At 42.1% G+C, this 23,138-nt stretch overlaps 1 protein-coding gene across 1 annotated transcript in view; it reads right to left on the bottom strand.

Annotated features, from left to right (window-relative positions):
- Positions 1-23,138, bottom strand: part of Dlgap3 (DLG associated protein 3) — a 60,690-nt gene that overhangs the window by 11,137 nt on the left and 26,415 nt on the right. The window contains exons 7-9 of the mRNA XM_015484752.2: positions 11,483-11,696; positions 10,910-11,223; positions 10,452-10,537 (exon numbers count right to left, since the gene is read on the bottom strand). Coding sequence (XP_015340238.1) covers positions 10,452-10,537; positions 10,910-11,223; positions 11,483-11,696 — 614 coding nt within the window. The remainder of the gene's footprint in view (positions 1-10,451; positions 10,538-10,909; positions 11,224-11,482; positions 11,697-23,138) is intronic.

Here is a 23,138-nt window from a genome sequence, read left to right as displayed (position 1 = left end):
CAACTGGAAAAGGTAACAAAACTGATTCTTCCCAAAGCACCCCGAAGGGACGTCGTCCTGTAACACCTAGATATTAGCCCTGTGAGACCCGGTACAGCCTTCCAACCTCCAGGAATGTAAGACATTAGATATGTATGCGTTACCTTACTGAATTTGTGGTCATTTGTTACAGCAGGAATAGGAAACCAATACGACCTGTAAAGAAAAGCTGATTGAAGATGCAGAGAGATAACAGTCCAAGGAACCAGATGGAAGGGGGATAAAAAGTAATAACATCCTCTGAGCACTGAGTAGGTGCAAGGCTAGTCCCATGATAAGGGTGTTAGTCCCATCCCTACTTACAGACAGGAAAGTGATGTTTAAAGAGGCCGAGTGACTTCCTTAAGCCACCACAGCCTGCTGCTTCTCCAGACTGCAGGGGAGGGAAGCTCTAGCCAAGAAGACCGAGGCCGAGCCGGGGGAGGGATGCAGGCAAGCTGGGGGCTGGCCTGGAGGTGAAGCAAGGTCCCACCAGATGACATCAGCCGTCACAGTGCAGTGGCTGAGACCTCTGCTGGAGGAGACTGGTGGGGACAGAGGAAGGGGCGACAGAACGGAGAGGTTAAGCCCAGGCACTCAGGAGCCAGGCTGCCCGCATCCAACAGCCCGATCCATGGCTTGGGCCTGTTTCTCATCTGTAAGTGAGAAGAACAGTCTTAGCTTGCGAGACTGCAGTGAGATAATGTGTATGAAGAACTCAGAACAGCACCTGCCGGCCCATTGTGTTGGCTATTATGGAGAAGTAGGAAAGTTTGCGGCTCTCACTGCAAAGAAAGGGAGCTGGATATACACAATAGTCCGAATGTAGCAGGAGGCCCCAGCGAGGGCATTGTAGTCATTAATTATTCTGATTGCTGTTGATCACTTCCATCTGTTCTCCCACAGTACTCCAAACAAAACCTCTTTTATACTCCATATCACATTGTATTGTAGTGAGTTATTTGCATATCTGTCTCTCTCACTAAATAGGGCAGCTCCTCAAACATAAATGTTGGCTGGGTGGTTGATTGGTTGGTTGGCTGGAAGGAAGGATGGTAGAGACCACTAATTATCCCCCAACATCCATTCTTCCTTTCTTCCTTAGTAACAGAATCCCATAATTTTAAGCTGGACAGTGGCCACTTTGGATACAGATTCTTCTCTCAATCTCCCTTACAACTAGGTATCGCCATGTGGCTAAGTTCCAGTCCATAAGATATAAGCAAAAGTGGTATGTACAACTTCCAGAAAGTATTCTTCAAAGGAAAGCACTGGATCTGTTTTCCATCTGTATAATTTTATCATCTCAAGTGTATATAAACAGAACAGTTGTCTAGCATGCCCAAAGCCCTGGGTTCCATCCCCAGTCCCCTCAAGAAAAATAAAAGGAAAGAAAGGTGTGCCCTTTTTTATCCTTCCCTCCTCCCTGATAACCAGAGTCAGATATGATGGCTGGACCACAAGCAGCCACTTAGAACATGAGACAGCAAGCAAGTGTCAAGGGTGGAAGAACAGGAAGACAGAAGGAGCCTGGGTCCTGACACCATGGAACACCTACCAGCCCTCTGTGATTGTTCTCAGCAACAAAGAAATAAAATTCAATCATTTTGAAGTCACTGTCATTTGCAGGAGGGGGATCTATAATTCACAGCCAAACCTAATCCTAACTATAGCAGATGAGTCTTCAGGACTGTGAAGCCCAGGGCTTATGCCCCATTTAAGTTTTGGATCTGGCAGTGTTTGCTGTGCTCTCCACCAACAGCTGTAAGCACAGGATAGAAACTGGCTCCGGCTGTGAATTATCACTGCCGTGTAACAATGCGTTCACGGTGTTTTCTCCTCAGGCCTTTTAACTAGGCTCCAGAGGCCTCCTCCTCTTCAGTTCTTCCAGGTGATGATCACATTCCTGGGGATTCTGGAAGTTGTTTTCATGGTTACCTTAGAGAGATGTTCCCTCTGTGATTCCCTGGGGGATAACACATAAACCTCTGGCAAGAAGCTGGATTACCCCCTGAGACACAGTGTCCAAGGAAAAAGCCAGAAACTGTCAAGAGGGTTTGCCAGGGGTATTGGGCAAGAGATGGGCAGGGGCAGGAGGAGGAGGATGGCAAGGGCAGGAGGAGGGGCAGTGACACGTCAGCCAGGCACAATGCATCTAAGATGATCAGGCTGGGGTCCCTGGGACCACCACCCCAGCCTGGGTGGGACTAGATGGCATTTCAGGAGGAGTCATGAAGGTCAGTTAGGAACCACCCTGGAGTTGAAGCGGGGGAGGGGAGGCAATGCCTGTGCCAGGGCTTATCTTGGAATGTAGCTTCATGAGGATGGGAGACTCCTTCCTGGGGCTCCAAGGGCTTGTCCTTTCAGCACATGCCCTTCCCCAGGTGCTAACGCCAAAGTGACCATGATGCTAAGGAAGGGGTGGACAGGCCTTCCTACATAGTTTCCCAAGTGGCCCTGGGTGGGTGCAAGTGGGTCTAAGTAGGGTTGTCAGATGCCCATGGTTAGATGGAGCTGGAGGCACATCTTCTGTGACCCCCAGGGGACCCCAGGATAGTCTTCTAAAATTCAGCAAGGACATGAGATGACCCGTTACATGACCCAGAGGGTACTAGGTGGAGAAGACAGGGTGGTAAGGTCACCTTGGGACAGAGCTGATAACTGTTTTTAGGTATGTTGCTTCTCACCACAAGGCCTTAGCACGTGCCATTCTTTCTGCCTGGAACATTTTTTATCTCTGATTTTCATTCAGTTAATTTTTGTTCATCCATCAGGTCTCTACCCAAATGTCACTTCCCAGGGATGCCCAGTCTGACCCCTATGACCAGGTTAAAGCCCCCAGAATACAGTCTCATGGCACACCTGCCTCTCCTCTGTGCCAGCTGTCACAGCTGTAAGTCTTCCCCAGCCTGGGTTTTGTTTTGTTTTGTTTCACTGTTGGGCATCAAATTCAGGGCCTCACAAGAGCTAGGCAAGTGCTCCCCCACTGAGTGGCATCCCCAGCCCTATTCCTTGTTATTGAGGAGACTCTGAGATTAGCATGGAGCTATGTTTCCCCAAGGCAGGAGTTGTATCTGGTTCTGCTCATGTCTATCCTCAATACCCAGCCCAGTATTTGACAAATAACAGGGATCTAATCCATCTGTGGGCAAATGAGTCCTGGGCGGGGGTGAGGGTGCAGTCCCCACCCCTGTGCATTTATCTAAGCTAAGTCATCACTGATGATGGACAACTAGAAGGATCTACAGGCAATTGCCAGATGTAACAGGCTGTGCATCTGAACTCTACCCAAGAGGTTGGCAGAGAAGACCCTGAAAGGCAGAGACAAGCACTTTCCTGTCCAGCAATTTTAAAACCAAAGTACAGACAAGCTAGACAGGAGAAAGGACAGGAGTCCAAGAAAATGGGTGGTAGTGGGTGGGGGGGGCGAGTCCTGGATATTTGCCTGGCGAGGCTGCTGGAATTCATGGCTCACTGTTAAGCGCCAGCTGGGGCATGGCGTGTGGTGAGTCAGACTCAAAGTGCCAGGGACAGAAGGGACAGCAAGGGCTGTACAGGTGTATAACTAAGGATGCCTTCAGCAGACAAGCGAGGGAGCTGGGCCAGAGAGATGGGCCAGATCTCCCCTCTCCCCACCTGTCACTGCCTCTGAATTCCCAGTGTGATCACCTGTCCCAGGCAATCCCATTTTTCAGACACTTTTTCAAACTGATTCCGCCCCATCGAGACCTCACCAAGCACTTACACGAGGGCAGGGAAGCCCAGGCTCTCTGCCTGACCCTGCCCTGCCCACCTTTCACCCCCAAATGCCTCTCACCTGGGTCCACTTCTCCCTGAATCTGCTGCTATCAGCCTTGTGATCAAACCACTGATCACTATAGTAGACTGAATCGACTTAGGAAGCTCCCGCCCACGCCCCAAACACTTAGAAACGCTGGAGAAAATCAAACTGAAAAGGTGTTTTTGCTACAATGCCAAGCTTGAAAACAGGAAAGAGACATCTTCAGGTACCAGAAGCAAAAAGGAAATTCAAAACGCAAGTAGTGAGAGGGCATCTAAGCCAAGGGAGCCCCAGGAATCTGGGGCCAGACATATGCTAGAGGCTAGAAGGGAATGCCGAGGGAGGGAGGGAGGGAGGAGAGACCCCAAACCTGAGCGTCATGGAATGCTGGAAGGATACCCGTAACATGAAGCCAGAAACCAAGAAGGTCTGTTCAGTTTACAAACCTGGACCAAATAAGCTCATGCCAGGGATTCAGGAGTGTGGTCTGGAAGCAGGATACTGGGAAATCAGAACATTAAGGATGCTTTGTGTGTGTGTGTGTGGGGGGGGGGGGTTTTTCAAATGTGTACTGCCAGGGAAACACGGAAATTCAAGCTGAGATATTAACTTTAAAAGTGGTCCCAAGCTCAAGGTGTACCACAGCACGGTAGAAACTGAGCCCATGAGGAAGGAGCAGGCAGTAATAGTGAGCTCATATATTGCTCAAACATGTTTGTAAATCCACACTATTAAGCCATAAAAAAATACAACAACTGACCGAGCAGAAACTTTTAAAGAGATACAATCAAAATCCTAGATAAATACAATATAGAAGATGAAGGGAAGGAGTTAAAGTGAAAATGGAAGTGTTCAGAGCCTCTTGTTTCGTATCTAAGAGGGATAGAAATACTAATTTTAGACATCATTAGAAAACCAAGAAATTAAGCATATCTGTCAAATTTGTAGGGTAAGTCACTACTACAAAATGTAAAACTTCCAAACCAGTGGAGGGAAAAAGAAAGTATACTTGATCAGTTCAACAGAAAACAGAAAAATCAGAGAGGAGAAAAGTAACAAAAAGCATGTTAAATAGAAAAAAATTACAGGTGACAGAAATAGTTGGGCATAATGGCGCACACCTGTGATCCCCGTTACTCGGGAGGCTGAGACAGGAGGATCCCAAGTTCAAGGCCAGCCTCAGCAACTTAGGGAGACTCTGACTCAAACTAAAAAAAAAAAAAAACCAGAGGGGTTCTAGGGAACCCCTAGGGATTAGTTCAATGGTAGAGCACCTCTGTTCAATTACCAGTACCCTCATAAAAAAGGGCAGAAATAAATCCAAGTAAATAACAAAAAATTACTATATCAACATCAAATGGATTAAATATGTCTACTAAACTCTGGCTAAATATTGCTTACAATAACCAACACATCTAAAACATAAGGATATAGGAACATCAGAAATAAAGAGATGCAGGGCTGGGGATGTGGCTCAGCCATAGAGCGCTCGCCTAGCATGTGTGAGGCCCTGGGTTCGATCCTCAGCACCACATAGAAATAAATAAAATAAAAGTATTGTGTCCAAATACAGCTAAAAATAAATATTAAAAAAAAGAAATAAAGAAATGCAGAAAGATGTACTGGAAAAGTAACCAAAAGAAAGCAGCTATAGAAATTTTTAAAAAAGGCAAAAATCATTAGTGAGTAGGGGAAGCAGCCTATTTCATGATAAAAAGAGTCAGTCTACTGAAAAGCTAAAATAACTATAACAGCACACAGTCAGACTCAACAAAAAATAAAGTTACCAGGGAAAATGACTTATCCACAATCACAGTAAGACATTAAACACACCTCTCTCAAAACTGGCAGATTAGGGGCTGAGGCTGTAGCTTAGTGGTACAGCACTTGCCGAGCATGTGTGAGGCTCTGGGTTCGATTTTCAGCATTGCATATAAATAAATAAAATAAAGGTCCATCATATATATATATATATAATGGGCACACAGCTATAATCCCAGCGGTTCAGGAGGCTGAGGCAGGAGGATCTGAGTTCAAAGCCAACCTCAACAACTTAACAAGGCCCTAAGCCACTCAGTGAAACCCTGTCTCTAAATAAAATCCAAATAAGGGATGGGGATGTGGCTCAGTAATAAGTGCCTCTGAGTTCAATCCCCAATACCAAAAAACAAAACAAATAAACAAAAACCAAGAAATGTACCAAGAAAATGAAAGATAAACATTTGAAAGATATAATTTATAAATTAGACCACATATGTGATATGCTATATATGATATACATATAATTCGTGTATATATGATAGAGGAAGCCTCAACACATTCTAAGGACTAAGTCCCAGACAGAACACTTGCTGTGACCACACATAGCAAATTCAGAAACCAATCATCAAAAGGCAGGCCCTCCCTCCAAGAAATACACTTGGAAATTTCAAAAACAAACAAACAATAAAACTAGAATTTTTTTTCTAAATTCACAGGTTAAAAGGAAAAATATGATGAAAGTTACAAACTATTTAGAACTGAACAATGAAAAATACCAAATTCCAAAACTTATGAGATGCAGTTATAACAGTATAGCAAGAAAGGGAATTTATAGCCCCAAAAGCACATTAGAAAAATAAGAGATATTAGAAGTCAGTGTTTGAGTTCTAGAATTTTTTTTAAATAAAAGTCAAACATGGGGCTGGGGATGTGGCTCAAGCGGTAGCGCGCTCGCCTGGCATGCGTGCGGCCCGGGTTCGATCCTCAGCACCACATACAAAAAAAAACAAAGATGTTGTGTCTGCCGAAAACTTTAAAAAAAAAAATAAATAAATATTAAAATTCTCTCTCTCTCTCCTCTCTCTCTCTAAAATAAATAAATAAATAAAAGTCAAACATGTTAGAAGAAATAAAATCGTAACACCAAAGTGATAAAAGAAAGGAAGTATTTATGATTGCTCACCAAAACCAAAAGCTAGTTATTTAAAAGGCTGATAAAATGTAATTTAAAAATACATTTCAATGTTAGAAGATACAAGGTTGATCAAGAAAGAGAGGTCAAGCATAAATACATGTCTTAGGAAGGAAAAGGAAGCTAACTTAAAGATACAAAGAACATTTATAAAATTATAATGCTATTAGACACAATATTTCATGCCAATTTGGAAAACTACCAATTTTTGTAAAATGGTACACTGTTTAGAAAAATACAAGTCACCAAAATGGACTCAAAAAGAACACTAAAACCAGAATTGATCAAAAACCACTAAAGAAACTGAAACCATAGTTCCAAAAGCTCTCTTATTCCCAAAAGGCATCAGGCCTGGATAGTTTTATAGGTAACTCTTCCCAAACCTTAGGGAATAGATCATGCCTACTTTACACAAATTGTTCCAAAGAACAGAAACAAAGAAAGCAACCAAATTCATTTTAGGAGTCTAGCATAACCTTAATACCTGAGCTGAACAAAAACAAAACAAAACTTCAGGCCAATATCCTCGTGAACATAGGTATAAAAATCCTAAAGTAATAACTACTCAAAAATATAGCAATACACATAAAAATAATACAGCAAGGCTGTGATAAAAACTCCAAGAGCTCCATATATCCATTCTCATCTCAGTCTTTAGTCATAAGAACTGTAATTTTCAGCTGTGGACTTTGTACTTTGCAGACAGCTTCCCAGCTGAAAGACTATCCTCCACAGCCCCCCCACCAGCAGCCAGTTGCCACCACGTGATGTGGTTACAGCCCAGGTGATGTAGGTTAAAGTGCTGTGTGTGACTTTTTAAAAAGGATGATGCCCTTCTTCCTCAGTTCCTCCTTCCCACTGCTCAGCACAGACATGGCAGGAGGAGCTTGAATTTCAGCTCCTGGGATATGAGGTAATACACAAAGGACGGAAAAGCAGCCAAAGAAGAGCCTAGGGTCCTGACACCATACCTCTTTACATCCAGGTGGCTTTGGATGTAAGAGAAATACACTTCTTTGAGACACCGAGACCCTCTTACAGGCAAATTCAATCCAAACTGATAACAGGATCAAGCAGAGTTTATCCAGGAATTAAAGAATGGACCAACTGGGAAAAAATATTCATATAATGCACCATATTCCACATGGAAAGAGAAAATCTAGGATCATCTAAGTAGACTCTGAGAAAGCATTCAGTAAAATTCCACTTGCCTTTTCTATTTAAAAAAATGAAAATTAAAAACTCTTAGTCAACTAGCAATAGAAAGAAATTCCCTAACCTGAAAAAAAACAGTACCTATCACAAAATGTAGCAGACATCTTGAGAAGCCTAGCTACTAAACTCAAGAATGGAATAAGCAAGCTACTACTCAGGAGTAAACAGGAAGTCTTATTCAATGCATTATTATAAGAAAAATAAATTTAAAATAAAGGTCTAAAAGAAATATCCTCATTTGCAAAAAAATCTATACAGAAAACCCATCATGATTTTTCGGATAACCTGAGACCTGATAAGGGACAGCAGCAAGGCTGCTAAATACAAAATCAATAGGCAAAACTTAATAGTGTTCCCATATACTAGCAGTGCCCCATTATAAAATAAAACAGAAAAAAAAGACCTAGATCATAATAGCTAACACCATCACCTTTCTACTAGCCTCAATTCCACCACTACTTTCCTCAAATTCATTCTCCATTCAGTAGCAAGTGATCTTTTGTAAACATAAATTAGAGCATGTCACACTCTTTCTTTAACCTTTTAATAGCTACTCATTATTTATAATTAGATTCCAATTCTTTATCATGCCCATGCTCGGCATGACCTGGCCCCTGGAACTCTCCAATGCACTCTCTCACTACTCCCCCATTGCACTCCTTGCCAATCACAGGAACCTTCTATCAGTTCCTGGTGCGTGTCAAACCTTTCTCGCCCCAGGGCCTTCGTATATGTTATTTCTTCTCCCTAGAATGCTTTTCCCCCAATCATCACTGTAGTGTTCTCAAACATCAGTTCAAATGTCATCTGCTTAATCTAAATAAGGTTCCTTCTCTCTTATCTCTTCCTCTTTCATATTCCCACCATGATGTGCAATAATATCATTACATGGTATTACCACAATGTATCATCCTATTTTTATTCATGGATTATTTACTGATTGCCTCAATTTCCCTCTAGACCATAACTTCTATAAGGACAAAAGTTGTGTCTTTGGTGTTTCCCTGAGCATTTAAGGCAGTGCACCAAACATGTGTCATATAACAAAGGCTTAATAAGTATTTGCTGAATGAATACATCATGAATGAATGGCAGAGTGTGCTCAGCTAGGATGCCTGCTACACTCCTCCCAGGATTCAGGCCTGTTAGGAGGAATAGAGGGACTCCTCGGGGATCTATCTGGATGCATCCCAAGCAAGCAGTGAAGACACATGGGCTTGGTTTATGGTCCACAGTTAGCACTGGAGTCAGGGTGATGTGTAGAATTAGGAGCATAGAGCTATATCCATCCTCAAAAACTTAAGTCATGGATTTGCAAATTGAGTTTGTCATAAATTGTCACTTCTCTGTAATATTCCTGACCTATTAAGAGTTTGGAGGACAGTGGCTTTAGGAGTGATGGGAGCAACAGAAGGAGCCTTTTGCCACCCTTGAAGGAAGCATTTACTATATTAGGAGAGTATGGACCTTCAGGGAGCTAGAGCAGGAGTGGAGGAAAAGGGTGACTCCCACAGAAACCCTAAGAAGATCTGATTTCACACACACACACACACACACACACACACACACGAACCCCAGGGGGTCCCAGGAATAGATGGCAGAATCACAAGGAAGGCCAGAAGGCCAACAATGGCACATGAGAACAGAGCTGCAAGGGACAGTGCTGGGGCACTAGTTTGACACCTGCAGTGGGTATGGCCTAGACAACTTGGATTACCACAAAACCTTCAGTCAGCCTCAGAATGGTTCCCAGACACCATACCCAGGGCCACCAGGCATCATGCTCCAGAGGGCAGGTGGGCACTGTGGCATGGCCATGTGGTTGTTAAAGAAAGTGTCTCCCCAGGGACCCAACAACAGAGAGGACTTCTTTCAATATTCCCTCTGGAGCTTACAATGCTAATTCTTCAGGTGGAAATTAAGGAAGCAGTGTTTCTGAGGCCACCTAATTCCAGAAGAGTGGCTGCTGGTAATTCTACTGTCTTGGATACACCACAGACTCAGGCATATAATAGGTACCCCCAACTGGTTATATGTTGTGCAACCAAGTGAGGAGGAGTGTTATATCTGCCAGGAGCCGAGACAAGCAGTCTTCCTGTTTATTTTTTTCTTTGGGGTTCACATACTGGCCCACCTCGGGTTGTAAGGAGGGATTGGCAGTCCTATTATCCCCTGTAAAGGACAATGACTGGAGGCCTGCTTGCCACCTATTACCTTTCCTTACCTCTCTTTCTCCCCAACCACTGTCTGTCTGCCTCTAGGCACCTGAGAGTGGCATGAGTACAAGGAGAACTCGCTTTAGGTTTGATGACTACCCTGGAGGTCTTTGTGGACAACCTCTGTCTGCTCTGACTTCTCCCCAGTAAGAAGGTGGGGTCTCACTCCAGTAGGAGAGCAAGTGCAGGCAGAGTGAGCCAAGGAGGACATGACAGCCCTTGCTCCTCTTCTCCCCAGTGACACCTGAGTGTACCCACCATGACCTACCTCTTGTCCTCTTCCACCTGTACACCGATGGAGTGAAACTCTCTTCGGCTCCTGTTCTCGGTGTCAGAGTCTGAGATAGTCTCCACCTGGTGGCAGGGTGGAGGAGTCAGCAGCGGGGCCTAGCCAGGGGACACACCCCTTCCCAGTGAGAATGGTCAGCACTGGCTGAGCCCCAAGCCAACTGGCAAATCTTCAACGGATAATCTCCCTGAGGAGACGAGAGAGCAGACGCATCAAGGTGGCAACAACTGGGCCCCTCTCTGCACTCTCTATCAGGGATGATGGTACAGGAAAGGGACAAGTTGCTGAAACAGCCCTGTCGATGACCAGGCACAGGATCTACTTGCAGCTCAAGACTGGCCAAGAAGCTCTATGTATCCAGAAGGCCCCTCTGATCTTCTCAACCCCTCCCCAACTGGCCAGACCTGAGCCTTCGATGGTGCCTCCTCCTTTCATACCTGCACACCGATGGATGGCCGCCACTTCCGCTGTCGCGCCAGGCTCCGCAGCTCCTCCCTGCCAGGGATGGTTTTGATGATGAGTGTGGGGGGCTTGGGGCTGGCCCGGGGTGGCACCGGCGCCAACTCGAGGGTGCGTGCGCCCATGGCGGGGCCGTCCAGCCCGTCTGCGGAGCTGCAGCGCCGGGCTGGGCCCTCCGTGGTGGTGAAGCTCTCGTGGGCAGAGTCGGTGCTGCTCTGGGCGGTGATGGAGATGCGGGGCGGGGCCTGGCTTCCCGGCGGGATGGGGGGCGGGGCCTTTCTGAAGTTGAAGGCTGTGGAGGGCGAAGCAGGGAATGAGATACACATCCCGGCAAGAATCTGAGGCCCATCACCAGGCACACCCATGCGCTCCCTCAGGACCCGGCCGCCACGCGCACGCCATGTGCTGCTACACACAGGGCCAAGGACTGTTCTCATCCTGCCCAGAGAGGAAAGTGATCTGTCCACAGCACAGTCATGGCACTGACCGGAACGGACACCAAGGTGGTCTCCAACTAAGGCCCAGGCCAGGGACAGAGAAAGCATACTTACAGGAGCCGGGCCTCCCTGAGACAGAGGCAGGGGCAGCAAGGAGGGGTAGGCAGTCGTCGTCTTGAGAGCAGCCGGCCTGGATGGCCCGGAGGTAGCTGTGGCTCCGCATGCGGAAACAGCCGGGCAGGTCCAGGGCGTCCACGGCCTGGGACTCAAGCTCCCCAAACACAGACCCGCACACGGCCTCCAGCTGCTGGTTCAACTCGTCGCTGAGCTAGGGGCAGAGGCCGGGAGGTCAGTTACCAAGGAGCTGGGAAAGAGTGCTCTGCCTTAGGAACATATCTAAGTCTTCATCCACTAGGCCTCTGTGACTCTTCTTCTCCAGCATTTGGGCTAAAAGAAACCCTCACTGTCCCCAAAGATGGGGACACCTGTGATACTCCCTACGGCCTGCCTTGGGGCCCAGTTTTATTTAAATACCCCTACCTGTCCCCCACCTGTGCTTCTCCAGGTGTCTGGCTGTACCCCGGACTCTGACCACACTTTCTTCTCTACCTAGTTCTTCATCTTTCTCACACTTGAGCCTGACAGAGAGAATCTTGTCATCCATACGCCTGCTGGGTATCAGGGTGGGGACTGCAGGGAAAGACACTTTATTACTTATTACCCCACTACATTACAAACTTGATTAAAATCAACCTACAGATATATATACCCAGGGGCAAGATGGAATGTAATTATTAGCCTACAGGTATCTCAAGGCTTTCCCCACTTTGTGCTCACGAACAAGGGTTCTGACTTGGTCCACTGGTTCCTGCCCTGCCCTCACCCTCCAAGGGAAGCTCAACCATTACTGGATGAAGTTTTTGTTTTTGATACTGGGGATTGAACCCAGGGGCACTTAACCACTGAATCACTTCCCCTTTTTATTTTGAGATAGGGTCTCACTAAATTGCTCAGGGCCTCCCTAAGTCACTGAGGCTGGCTCTGAACTTGCAATCCTCCTGCCTCAGCATCCCAAGCCTATGGGTTGAAGTTCTTGTTTTTGTTTTTCACAATTTGTGGGGCAGAATTCATGATGTTAAAAAAATATAGAAGCAAGGAAGAAAAATACAATACAAAATTTTTGTTCATGGAACCATGCCACAAACCATAGACTGAGACTAAATATACTACAGAGTTTTCAGCATAAAGAAAAAAATAAAGGTAGGAAAAAGTAGTACCAGAGGTAAGCTCTGTGACAAAACACAGCTGACAGAGTCCTAAACATTGCTCCAAATGGGTACATACTCTTCCCGGAGCTTCCACCCAGCCAAAGCATGTATGAAATGTAGCCTGAGAGTTGCCTGCATAGGCCATGAGATGAGGCTCACCTAGATTCAAGTGCTGTCTCTGTCTCTTCCTAGCAATGTGGCCTAGGAAAGCAAAAGTTTGGGGGCCTCAGCTTGCTCACCTGTCAAATGGGAATGATAACGGTACCATATTTATAAGTCTATTGAAGGGACTCAAAATAAAAAAAAAATGGGAACTTGCAATTGGTTTTTGTTGTTGTTCTGAATTAGACAAGAAACTAAGAGGAGAGGCAAGCACCTGGTATGGACATGAATTAATTCATAAATATCAAAACAACTGATCTGACACTCCATTTTCAATGCACCTAGTATGGCAACTGATGCATAGAAAATCACACCCAGAAAGCACAGGGTAGGGGCATTCATGAGAACCATAACTGCTCCTGTCACTGAGCCCAAGATAAATCTCCCTGTGGATGACTGTGCAGAGGCCCCTGGATGGAGTCTTACACAAGGTTCTCAGTAATATCCCATGGTGAATATAACAGCAAGTATCCTAGGCTGCATCTGTGACATCTCCCAGGAAAGATTCACAGCATCATATTTATGTGCAGTCGACAGAGATTCAAAGAATTGTCTTGACCCAAGTGTAAAATGCTGCTTAATATTTCCATAACTATGCCTCCTAAGTGTAGCATGATTTCACTAGGCCCTGGCTCAAATAGAGCTGGAATTTCCATCCCATTCTATCAATGGGAAAACTAAGACTCAGAGAGGACAGATAAATTGTCCACAGATAGCCAGTTGGTAAGTGGTAAAACTAAAATTAAATGCTACATTTGTCAGCTCCCCTGTAAGGCTGATTGAGTATCAGGATCTCCTAGGGAGCCTGTTAAGTCTATGTTAACTCGGGCCCTCTAACTATATGCTTTTCTCTGCTTTGGCTGCTTGGAAGCTCAGAAAAAAATCTGCTGAAGATACAGACTCAGTGGTTCTAATGTAGGCCCAGAAACGAAAAAGAGGACTGCCTGAATTCCTTTCTAAAGGAACTTCATTACAATGGAACAGAAATCACAGGCCACAGAAAAAGCAATCCAAGATCCAGTAGAAGTTAAATTCTTCCATGTCCAACCAGCCTAAGCCACACCATGTGGCATCTGTGGCTGTCACCATGACTTCCTGTAATCTACTATTCAGTTATACTGTCTCTGGATGTTGGGAACCCCATGGACAGCAGTTGCCAAGGTATTTCCTGGAGCTCAGGAGCTCAACCAACTCCTGCCCTTTCTAGATTAGGTTCAAAGTGCTCCCCAACTAAAACCAGTCCAGCCCAGAGAGTCCCTCCTGGATCCCATGGGAGCTAATCTAAGAGCCAAGAGCATTGTGGTCTCAAGTAGCCTGGTCATCAAGGATTCAAGGAATCTCATTCTGAACTTAACTTCAGTTTTCTTCTATGTGTAAAGCAGTAGGCATAATATCTGACACAGAGCAGATGCTCAATAAACATTAGCTATGACTATTAGTAGCAAGAGGTTCTTAAAACACAGTGGCAATATCATTCAGAATGAGAGAGCTCTCTATTCCAAATAGACATCTCTATCTATATTTAAAATAACACCCAGCTATGTCAACAACCAACTCTATCCAAGGCAGGCAGTGGCAGAGTGAGAAGCTCCCGGTGGTCATACACCTTCCAGCTCAACTGGCCAAGAGGAGATTCTGGGGAGTCTACAAGGGACGAGGACCTAGGGAAACCCAGTCTCTATCTATATAGACTCACAGAGGAATACTGCACCTGAGCTGATCTGCCCTATGTGATATTATGCTTATAAAATGGTCCCACTGCATGGTGAATACGCCCATTATTCCTGCATCAACTTCCATCCTCCTTCCTCCAACCCCCACTTGCAGGAGAGTCAAAAAGAATCCTCTGGGGAAATGAGATCCTGAGCCTTTCTACAAACCAGACTCAGAATCAGTGGCCATTTCCAAGCACATGGGATAATGAAAGGAAAATACTTCGTTTGAATCTAATTGAAAATCGCCCATGCTAGAGTCGGTGGGTCCAGCTGGGGGCCAGGTGACATCCTGTACACTTTACGTAAGTTATTTCGTTTAGATAACCTTTGAAGCCTCCCGTTTCAAGCCACTCCAAAACACTGGATAAAACATAACAAATGTCATTTTATATGCATAGCTGAGCTCACAAGAAAGCAAGCTAAGTCCCCAGGGGACAAAAGCAAAGAGGAGACTGGAAAATCAGAATATGAACTATGTGAGCCAATGCTGCAAACAGCCCAGTGGAGGCGGGCAGTGGGGGCAGGGGGTTCTGGTCTCAGTAACCAAAAGACTTAAGTTTTAACACCCACTTGGGCGGAGGAGTGAGGCTTTGGGCTCACACGAAGCCCAAATGAGAAGCTGAAATGAGAACCTTTAAAAGCTAGAAAAGGGGAAATCTTCAATGAAAATGTAGACAAAAAAATTTTTTTTTAAAAAAATCAATCCTTACCACAGGCCGATAGAAAAAAGCCAGTCTGTAGTTCAGGCACCAGAGGGAAGAAAGGAGACAAATCCCCTAAAAACCTGTACCCATAAACCAGTCCTCCCACAGACACGGGATTTTATCTCTTCATGGGCTTGCGTGGCCCAGATTAAAAATTCACATAAAATGGCTCTGGACCAGTAATATTCTAACAGAAGCAACTGCAAAATGTATACCTGAGGGATCCATGCCTAACCCAGGCTGCTCAGGCCTCCACTGAAGATGAGCAAACAGTGTCTATGTAGCAGCCGTTTCTGACATCACCTTAATGGTCTCCAACTCCTGGCATGCACTACTTCCTCTGGAGTGCGGACTGGACTTATTGGCCCACTTCTCATGAATAGAACATGGCAGATATCGGAGATGTCAATTCTGAGACTAGGTTACAGACTGTGGTTTCTATTTTAGATTCACATGGAAGCAGGCTGCCATGTTGTGCGATGTCCCTAAAGTGAGTCCCACATGACAAGAATCTGATGTCTCTGGCCAATGGGTGGTGAAGATCCAAGCCTGCAAACAGGCACATCAGTAAGCATGGAAGCAGGCCTCCCCCCCAGGCAAGCCCTGAGATGACCAAAGCCCTGCTCATCACCTTAACTGCAGTCCTGTGAGATGCTTGACCCAGGTAGCACCTAGTTAAGCTGCTCTCAGATGCCTGACCCACAGAAATAGGAGATAATAAGTTCCTGTGTTTTCAGACGCTGCATTTTGTGTAAATTATTATGTCGGAATAGATAACTAATACAAACTGTGACATAAACTTCTATTAAGTCATTGAGAATCCAGTTTTTAACTATATAGAAGATACATAAAACTTTTGACATATAAAGCAATTTTGCCTTATGTATAGCAAAATTGTTTTTAAACTATGTTTGATACTTTTTAAAAAAAAGATAGAATCTTGCTGTGTTGTTCAGGTTGGCCTTGAATTTCTGGGCTAAGATGATCCTCCTGCCTCAGTCTCCTGAGGAGCAAGGAGTACAGACATGTGTTATTGTGCCAAGCTTTGAACTACCTTTAAAAGTCCTAACTTCAAAGCTAAAACTGAAAATAGAGAGAATAAAAGCTTGGGGAAAAGAGAAACTAAAGATTTGAAAAGGAATCAAATCAGATTTTGAAAAATAAAAATAAGTTAGTAAAATTAGAATACAACTGATGAGTTGATAGTAGATTAGATATGACTGAAGAAAAAGTCACTGAATTGGAAGATTCACCCAAGGAACACACCTAGGGAGCAGCATAGGGAGGCAAAGAGATGGAAAATATAGAGGTTAAAATAGATACATGGAAGAAACAATAGAAAGTCCCTTTTACAACAATAGGAGCTCCACATGGACAGACTACATAGACTGTGAGAGAGACAATATTTAAAGAGATAAGGACACTTGTTGGGAATTTTTGTGACTTATGATTTCAGACATAAAAGAGTAAGGAAGACATTAAATCCTATCACCCAAGATGACTAGAAAGCTGGAAAAAAACTGTAAAAATAATCACTTTATCCCATTATAATCAATTGAAAGCACACAAAAAGGAACCTTCAGGGGCTGGGGTTGTGGCTCAGCAGTAGAGCGCTCACCTAGCATGTGTGAGGTCCTGGGTTAGATCCTCAACACCACATACAAATAAATAAAATAAACATATTTTTTTAAAAAAGGAACCTTCATCATGAACATTACTGAACTTTGGATAAGAACAGCATGATTCTGCAGTAGCCTTGCCTCAGGCGCTCCCATTTCCCAAGCTTCCAGCTCTCAGAGTTGCAACAGTTCATCCAGTGTGTGAAACTAGCTGCTTTCTGCCATTACCAGGGGCTCCACTTCATTTGGAGCATTGTCAGTGACAGCTTCAAGAACAGGGAAGGCCAGAAACACTCCTAGGCTGAGGTTTCAGCACTGCATGGGGCAACCAATGGACTTGCAGATCAGCCAGAAAATTAACAAAAAATTCCAGGAAATGAGATAGTCACAGTGAGTTTGATAACTTCTCCACATATTTTGGGCCAACTGGAGGTTGGGTGAATGCACAGCAGAGACCAGAGAGGCTCTGAACCACCTACACATCCCTGGCCAATGGAACTAATATATATGTTCGAGAAAAATACAAGACAGCCTGGGGAAGAGTAAAAGCCATGGCAAACTTGAAAACAACCTAAAGTTATACCCCCTTAGGCCTTGCAGAGAACCAAGGGAGAGAAAGAAGCCTTCCTAGCTCAGGATTTTTTAGCACACCTTCTGACCAATCTTTAACTAAACACTAAGATATGTAGGTACAAGGACAACCTCCAGAGGAAACAGGGCTTAAAAAAGAAAAACAAACAAACAAACTGAACAGAGACATCAGTGGCTACATGTTGTAGGGCAGATTAATTTCACCAATTTTGTCCAGGGACACATTAACAAATAAACAAAGCAATAACAATTTTCAGGAGGAAAAACTAAGAATTCAGAGTTGCTATTTACCCAAAATGTTCCGTATTCATCTAAAAATCATGAGACATGCAAATAATGAAGAAAATGCAAATTGTCCCCAAATGTTGTATTTATCACTCAAAACTAACAAAGTAATTATTATAAATATATTCAAGGGTTTGGGATGTAGCTCAGTGGCAGAATGCCTGCCTACCATGAAAGAGAACCTGGTTCAATCCCCAGTACTATTAATTAATTAATTAAAAGAATAAAAGAAAACCATTCTTTTTTTTTTTTAAAAAAAGATCTTTTGGTTATTGATGGACACAATATCTTTATTTTGTTTATATGTGGTGCTAATGATCGAACCCAGTGCCTCACATATGAGGGGCAAGCTCTCCACCACTGAGCTACAACCTCAGCCCAAAAGCCATTCTTAAATATTTTTTTATGCTTAAAGATTTAAAGGCAAGCACAACCACAATGGTTTAATAAATACAAATCACAACAAAGAAAGATAAATTATTTTTAAAAAGAGAAATAAATGGAAATTCTGGAGCTGAACAGTATAATAACTGAAATGAAAAATTCAGTAGAGGGGCTCTACATAAGAAATGACTGGTAAACCTGAAAATAGGTCAATATAAATTTCTCAATCTGAAGAATGGAAAGAGAAGATATAACAGAATGAACAGAGTCTCAGAAATTTGTGGGACAACATCAAGTATACCAAAATACCTAGAAAAAGAAAAAAAGAATAGAAAAGGAGAAAAAGGAGGATGAAGAAGAGGTGGAAGAACGAGGGAAAAGACAGGGAGAGAAACAATATTTTAAGAAATAATGGCCTAAATTTTCTAAATTTGATTTTTAAAAAATTTACCTATAGAGCTGGGGTTGTGACTCAGGGGTAAAGTGCTTGCCTAGCATGTGTAAGGTACTGGGTCCGATTCTCAGCACCACATATACATAAAGGAATAAAATAAAAATACATCAACATCTAAAATAAATTCCTTTTAAAAAAATTAATCTACAGATTACAGAAGCTCAATGAACCTAAAGTAAGTTAAACCCTAAGAGACTCATATTGAAACAGTCAAAATTGATATCTGAAGACAGAGAAAACTTAATAGCAGCAAGAGAAAAATAATTCATCACATATTAGGAAACATTGGCTTTTCATCAGAAACAATGAACACCAAAAGACAATGGAATGGCAGAAAAGACTGTCAACCAGGAATTCTATATCCAGCAAAACTACCCTTCAAATATGAATTTAAAATAAAGATATTTCCAGATATAGACTGAAGAATTTATTGCCAGCACACTTATCTTACAAGAAATATTAATGGAAGTCCTTCAGGCTAAAAGGAAATAACACCTAGTGGTAACTCAGATACAACAAAAGAAATGAAGAACACAGAAATTATAATTATGTGAGTAAATATAAAAGGCTATATAAAATATTTTCCTCACTCTCTTCTTTGAAAGACATAAGGTTACATAAAGCACTTACTATAATACCAATGTTAATTATAACAACTATTAAGTTTATAACATATGCATAAGTAACAATAATACCACAAAGTAGGGATAGAAAAAGGAGATCTATTGGAGCAATGCTTCTATATTTTAATATCATTAATTATATTTGATAAGCTAAGATACACATTGTAATTCCTAGTGTAACCACTAATAAAATAATTCAAATAATATAGTGAAAAAATAACAAAGAAATTGAAATGGTACACTAAAAGATGCATTTAACACAAAATAAGACAATAAAGAAAGTGCAGATAAACAAATTATGATATGAGACAACCCAATCATGTCAATAACTGTATTATATATTAATGGATGGAAAACTCCCACTCAACAGGCAGAGATTAGCTAGACATGGTATTACATGCCTGTAATCTCAGTAACTGGTGAGTCAGAAGGACGGCAAGTCCAAGATCAGCAACTTAGCAAGATCCTGTCTCAAAATTTAAAAAAAAATGTAAAGGACTGGGTATGTACTTCATTGGTAAAGCACCCCTGAGTTCAATCCCCAATACCAAAACAAAAGAACAAGACCCAACTACATGTGGTCTATAAGGGACATACCTTAGATTCAAAATAAACATGGGTGGAAAGTAAGAGAATGGAAAAAAAATGTACCATACAAACAGTAACCAGAGAGAATTTTCCAATGGATGAAAGACATGAATCCTCAGATTTAGGGAGCACATGCTCAAACATATCACAATGAAACTGCAGAACACCAAAATCAAAGCGAGATCTCAACAGCAACCAGGCAGAAATGAAAATTACCTACAAAGGCAATTATACTAATAGCAGACTTCTTAACAGCAACAATAGAAGATAGATGACAAATAGCTTTGAAACATTGAGAAAAAATAATTATTGACTTAAAATTCCCCTAGTAAGCTAAACTATATCAAATAATGAGGATAAGGAACTGGAGATATAGCTTAGTTGTAGAGGGCTTGCCTAGCGTATGTGAGGCCCTGGATTTGAACCCTGACATCAAAAAAATAAAAATAAAAAATAAAAACTGAGGATAACATGTATTTTTGTTGAAGCTTGCTGTATAGTGAACAGACATTCACTGAAAAACTTACTAAAGAATATACTTTAGGGGCTGGGGTTGTGGCTCAGTGATAGAACACTTGCCTAGATGTGTGAGGCACTGGGTTTGATTCTCAGCACCACACAAAAATAAATGAATAAAATAAAGGTCCACCAACATCTAAAAATATTTTTTTTAAAAAAAAAAGAATATACTTTAGGAGAAAGGAATGAATATAAGTTGCAATGGTGGGCTGGGGTCATAGCTCAGTTGCAGAGTGCTTGCCTAGCACGAGTGAGGCTGGGGTTTGATCCTCAGTACCACGTAAAAATAAATAAATAAAATAAAGGTTAAAAATGTACATAATATTTTTTTTAAAAAAGACACAATGGTAAATGGTAAAGAAGAAAAAAGGTAAAGTTGTGAGCACACATAATCAAGTACTGAGCATAAAAATTAGCATCAATAATAAAGACTAATTTGAGAGATAAAAAGGTAGAACTGAAATACTGGGCAACAAGAACATACAAAGAAGGAAAGTGACCATCAAAAAGTCATTTCAGGACTTTGGTTGTAGCTCAGTGGTAGATCTAGCACTTGCCTATTTTTATTTTTAAAAAATAAAAGTAGTGTGTCTATCTACAACTAAAAAAAAAAAAGAAAACTTGTTTGTTTGTTTGTTTGTTTTAAAAGTCATTTAAGGGCTGGGGTTATGGCTCAGTGGTATAGTGCTTGCCTATAGTGTGAGGCACTGGGTTCAATTCTCATCACCACATATAAATAAATAAAACAAAGGTCTGTCAACAACCAGAAAAATATTTAAAGAGAGACATTTTTTATCCCTTTGACAAAAAAGTCATTAAATTATTTGAGGGGATGGGCATGCTAATATTTTAATTATTCCACCTTTTATTTATATATTATTTCATCACTTTGTACTCCATAATTACATACAATTTATCAATCTACAATAAAATTAAATTTTTTAAATGCTGAAATAAAAAGAAAGACCTGAATAAATGAAAAAACAGCCCATGTCCAAGAATAATAATACTTAATATTGTTAAGAACACAATACCCCAAAAATTGATCTGGGCATTCAATGCTGTTTCTTCAAATTCCCAACTATACCTGAAGCCTTTCAACAAGGTTCCTAAGGGAGACACAAAACAATCCTTATGAAGAATTACAAAATCCTATTATTAAATTTACCATAATCAATTCTTACTACAAAGTTATAGTAATCGAGCAGGTGGCTATAGCCATGGAATAAATTTGAAGTTTCATTAATTAAACACATACACTTATAAGTACATTGATTTTGACAAAGGAGCCAAGGGGGAGGAAAAATCTTTTCAAAAAATGATGCTGAGAAAATTGGATATCAAAACGTAAAAGGATAAAGTTGGACCCCTAACTCAAATCATACACACAGTGCTCCCCAAAAAAACTCAAAATAGATCACATACCTAAATTAAGTATAAGAAATATTAATTTTCATGATCTTGGATTAAGCAAAGATTTCTTAAACTTTATATCAAAAGTACAACCATGAAGAGAAAATTAGATGAACTGTACCTGATCAAATTCAGTGTATTTTATTCTTCAAACAACAACATGAAAATACAAGTCCCTAAATAGGAGAAACCACCCCCGCCACAACTTAACATTGTATTTTTAGCACCCAGAACTGTGAGATAATAATTTTTTTGTGTGTATGGCACTGGCAATTGAACCCATGGCCTCATGAATGTTGGGAAAGAACTATATCACTGAAAATAAATTCATATTGCTTAAAAAAAGAAGAATGGAAGAGGTCATCAAAATTAAGTGTCCTAAGGTCTTTGCATTGTTCAGAGGGAAGGTAGGAAAAAAACCATCAGGTTTGAACTGCTAAGTCAAGTATGTACATTAAAATTATAAAGGTAACCATGAAGAATAAAATAGAATACATAACTGCCAAACCAGCATGGGATTTGGCAGAAGAAGAATCAATCCAAAAGAGGCAATCAATCCAAAAGAGGCAGCAAAGGAGTAGAAATGTATCACCCAGGAGGCAGGATAAACAGAAGGCACGATATAAGATGATAGAAATAAATCCAAGTGTATCAGCAATCACAATAAATATAAACTCACTAAACACTCAAACAATTATCAAATGGTTATAAAATCAAATCTAACCACAGACTATTTACAACAGACATACCTGAAACATTAGCAGACAAAAATAAAATCTTTAAAGTCAAAGATGGAAAAAGATGTTCTGGGCAAATACTGAACAAAAAAAAAATAGACTTAAGAGAAAAAGCATTATTAGAGATAATAGGGTGGCGTCTCTGGTGCTTTAAATCTCTTTCCTCTTCCGTAAAGCAGAGATTCTAAGCCATTCCTCCAGGAGAAATATATCAAGTATATGTGATGTTAGATAATGTAAAGTGGGAGGAGGAGAAAAGAAGAGGAGCAGAAGGAGGAGGAAAGGGAATCGGAAATGTTGCGGGGGGGGGGGGCAGGGGGGTGGTTAAATTAAAATTTTAGAACATATGGGAAAAGATCTGAAAGAAGTGAGGAAGTGATCCAGGGCAGTGTCTAGGAAGGAGGCACCCAGGCAGAGGGAGCCCCAGATGCAAAGGCCCTAAGTCTAGAGCACAGTGAGGTGTCCAGGAACAGCAGGGGGTCTAGTGCAGCTGCAGTGGAAGAGGGACCGGTGTTTGGAGAGGAACTTGGAGGCAGCACTGGACAAATCATGCAGGGCCTTATAACTCGTGGTAAAGTCCTTGGTGGTTACTCTGAGCAAGGGGGAGGGTTTTGAGCATATTTGCAAATGAATGTAGGAATCTGTTTAAATGATCACCCTGTCCACACTGACGAGAATGAAGTGAAGCTAGGGCAGGTTCCAGGAGGC

The sequence above is a fragment of the Marmota marmota genome, unplaced genomic scaffold (assembly GCF_001458135.2).
Source record: "Marmota marmota marmota unplaced genomic scaffold, marMar, whole genome shotgun sequence".
Taxonomy (NCBI): domain Eukaryota; kingdom Metazoa; phylum Chordata; class Mammalia; order Rodentia; family Sciuridae; genus Marmota; species Marmota marmota.
This window is presented reverse-complemented; position numbering and strand designations above follow the sequence as displayed.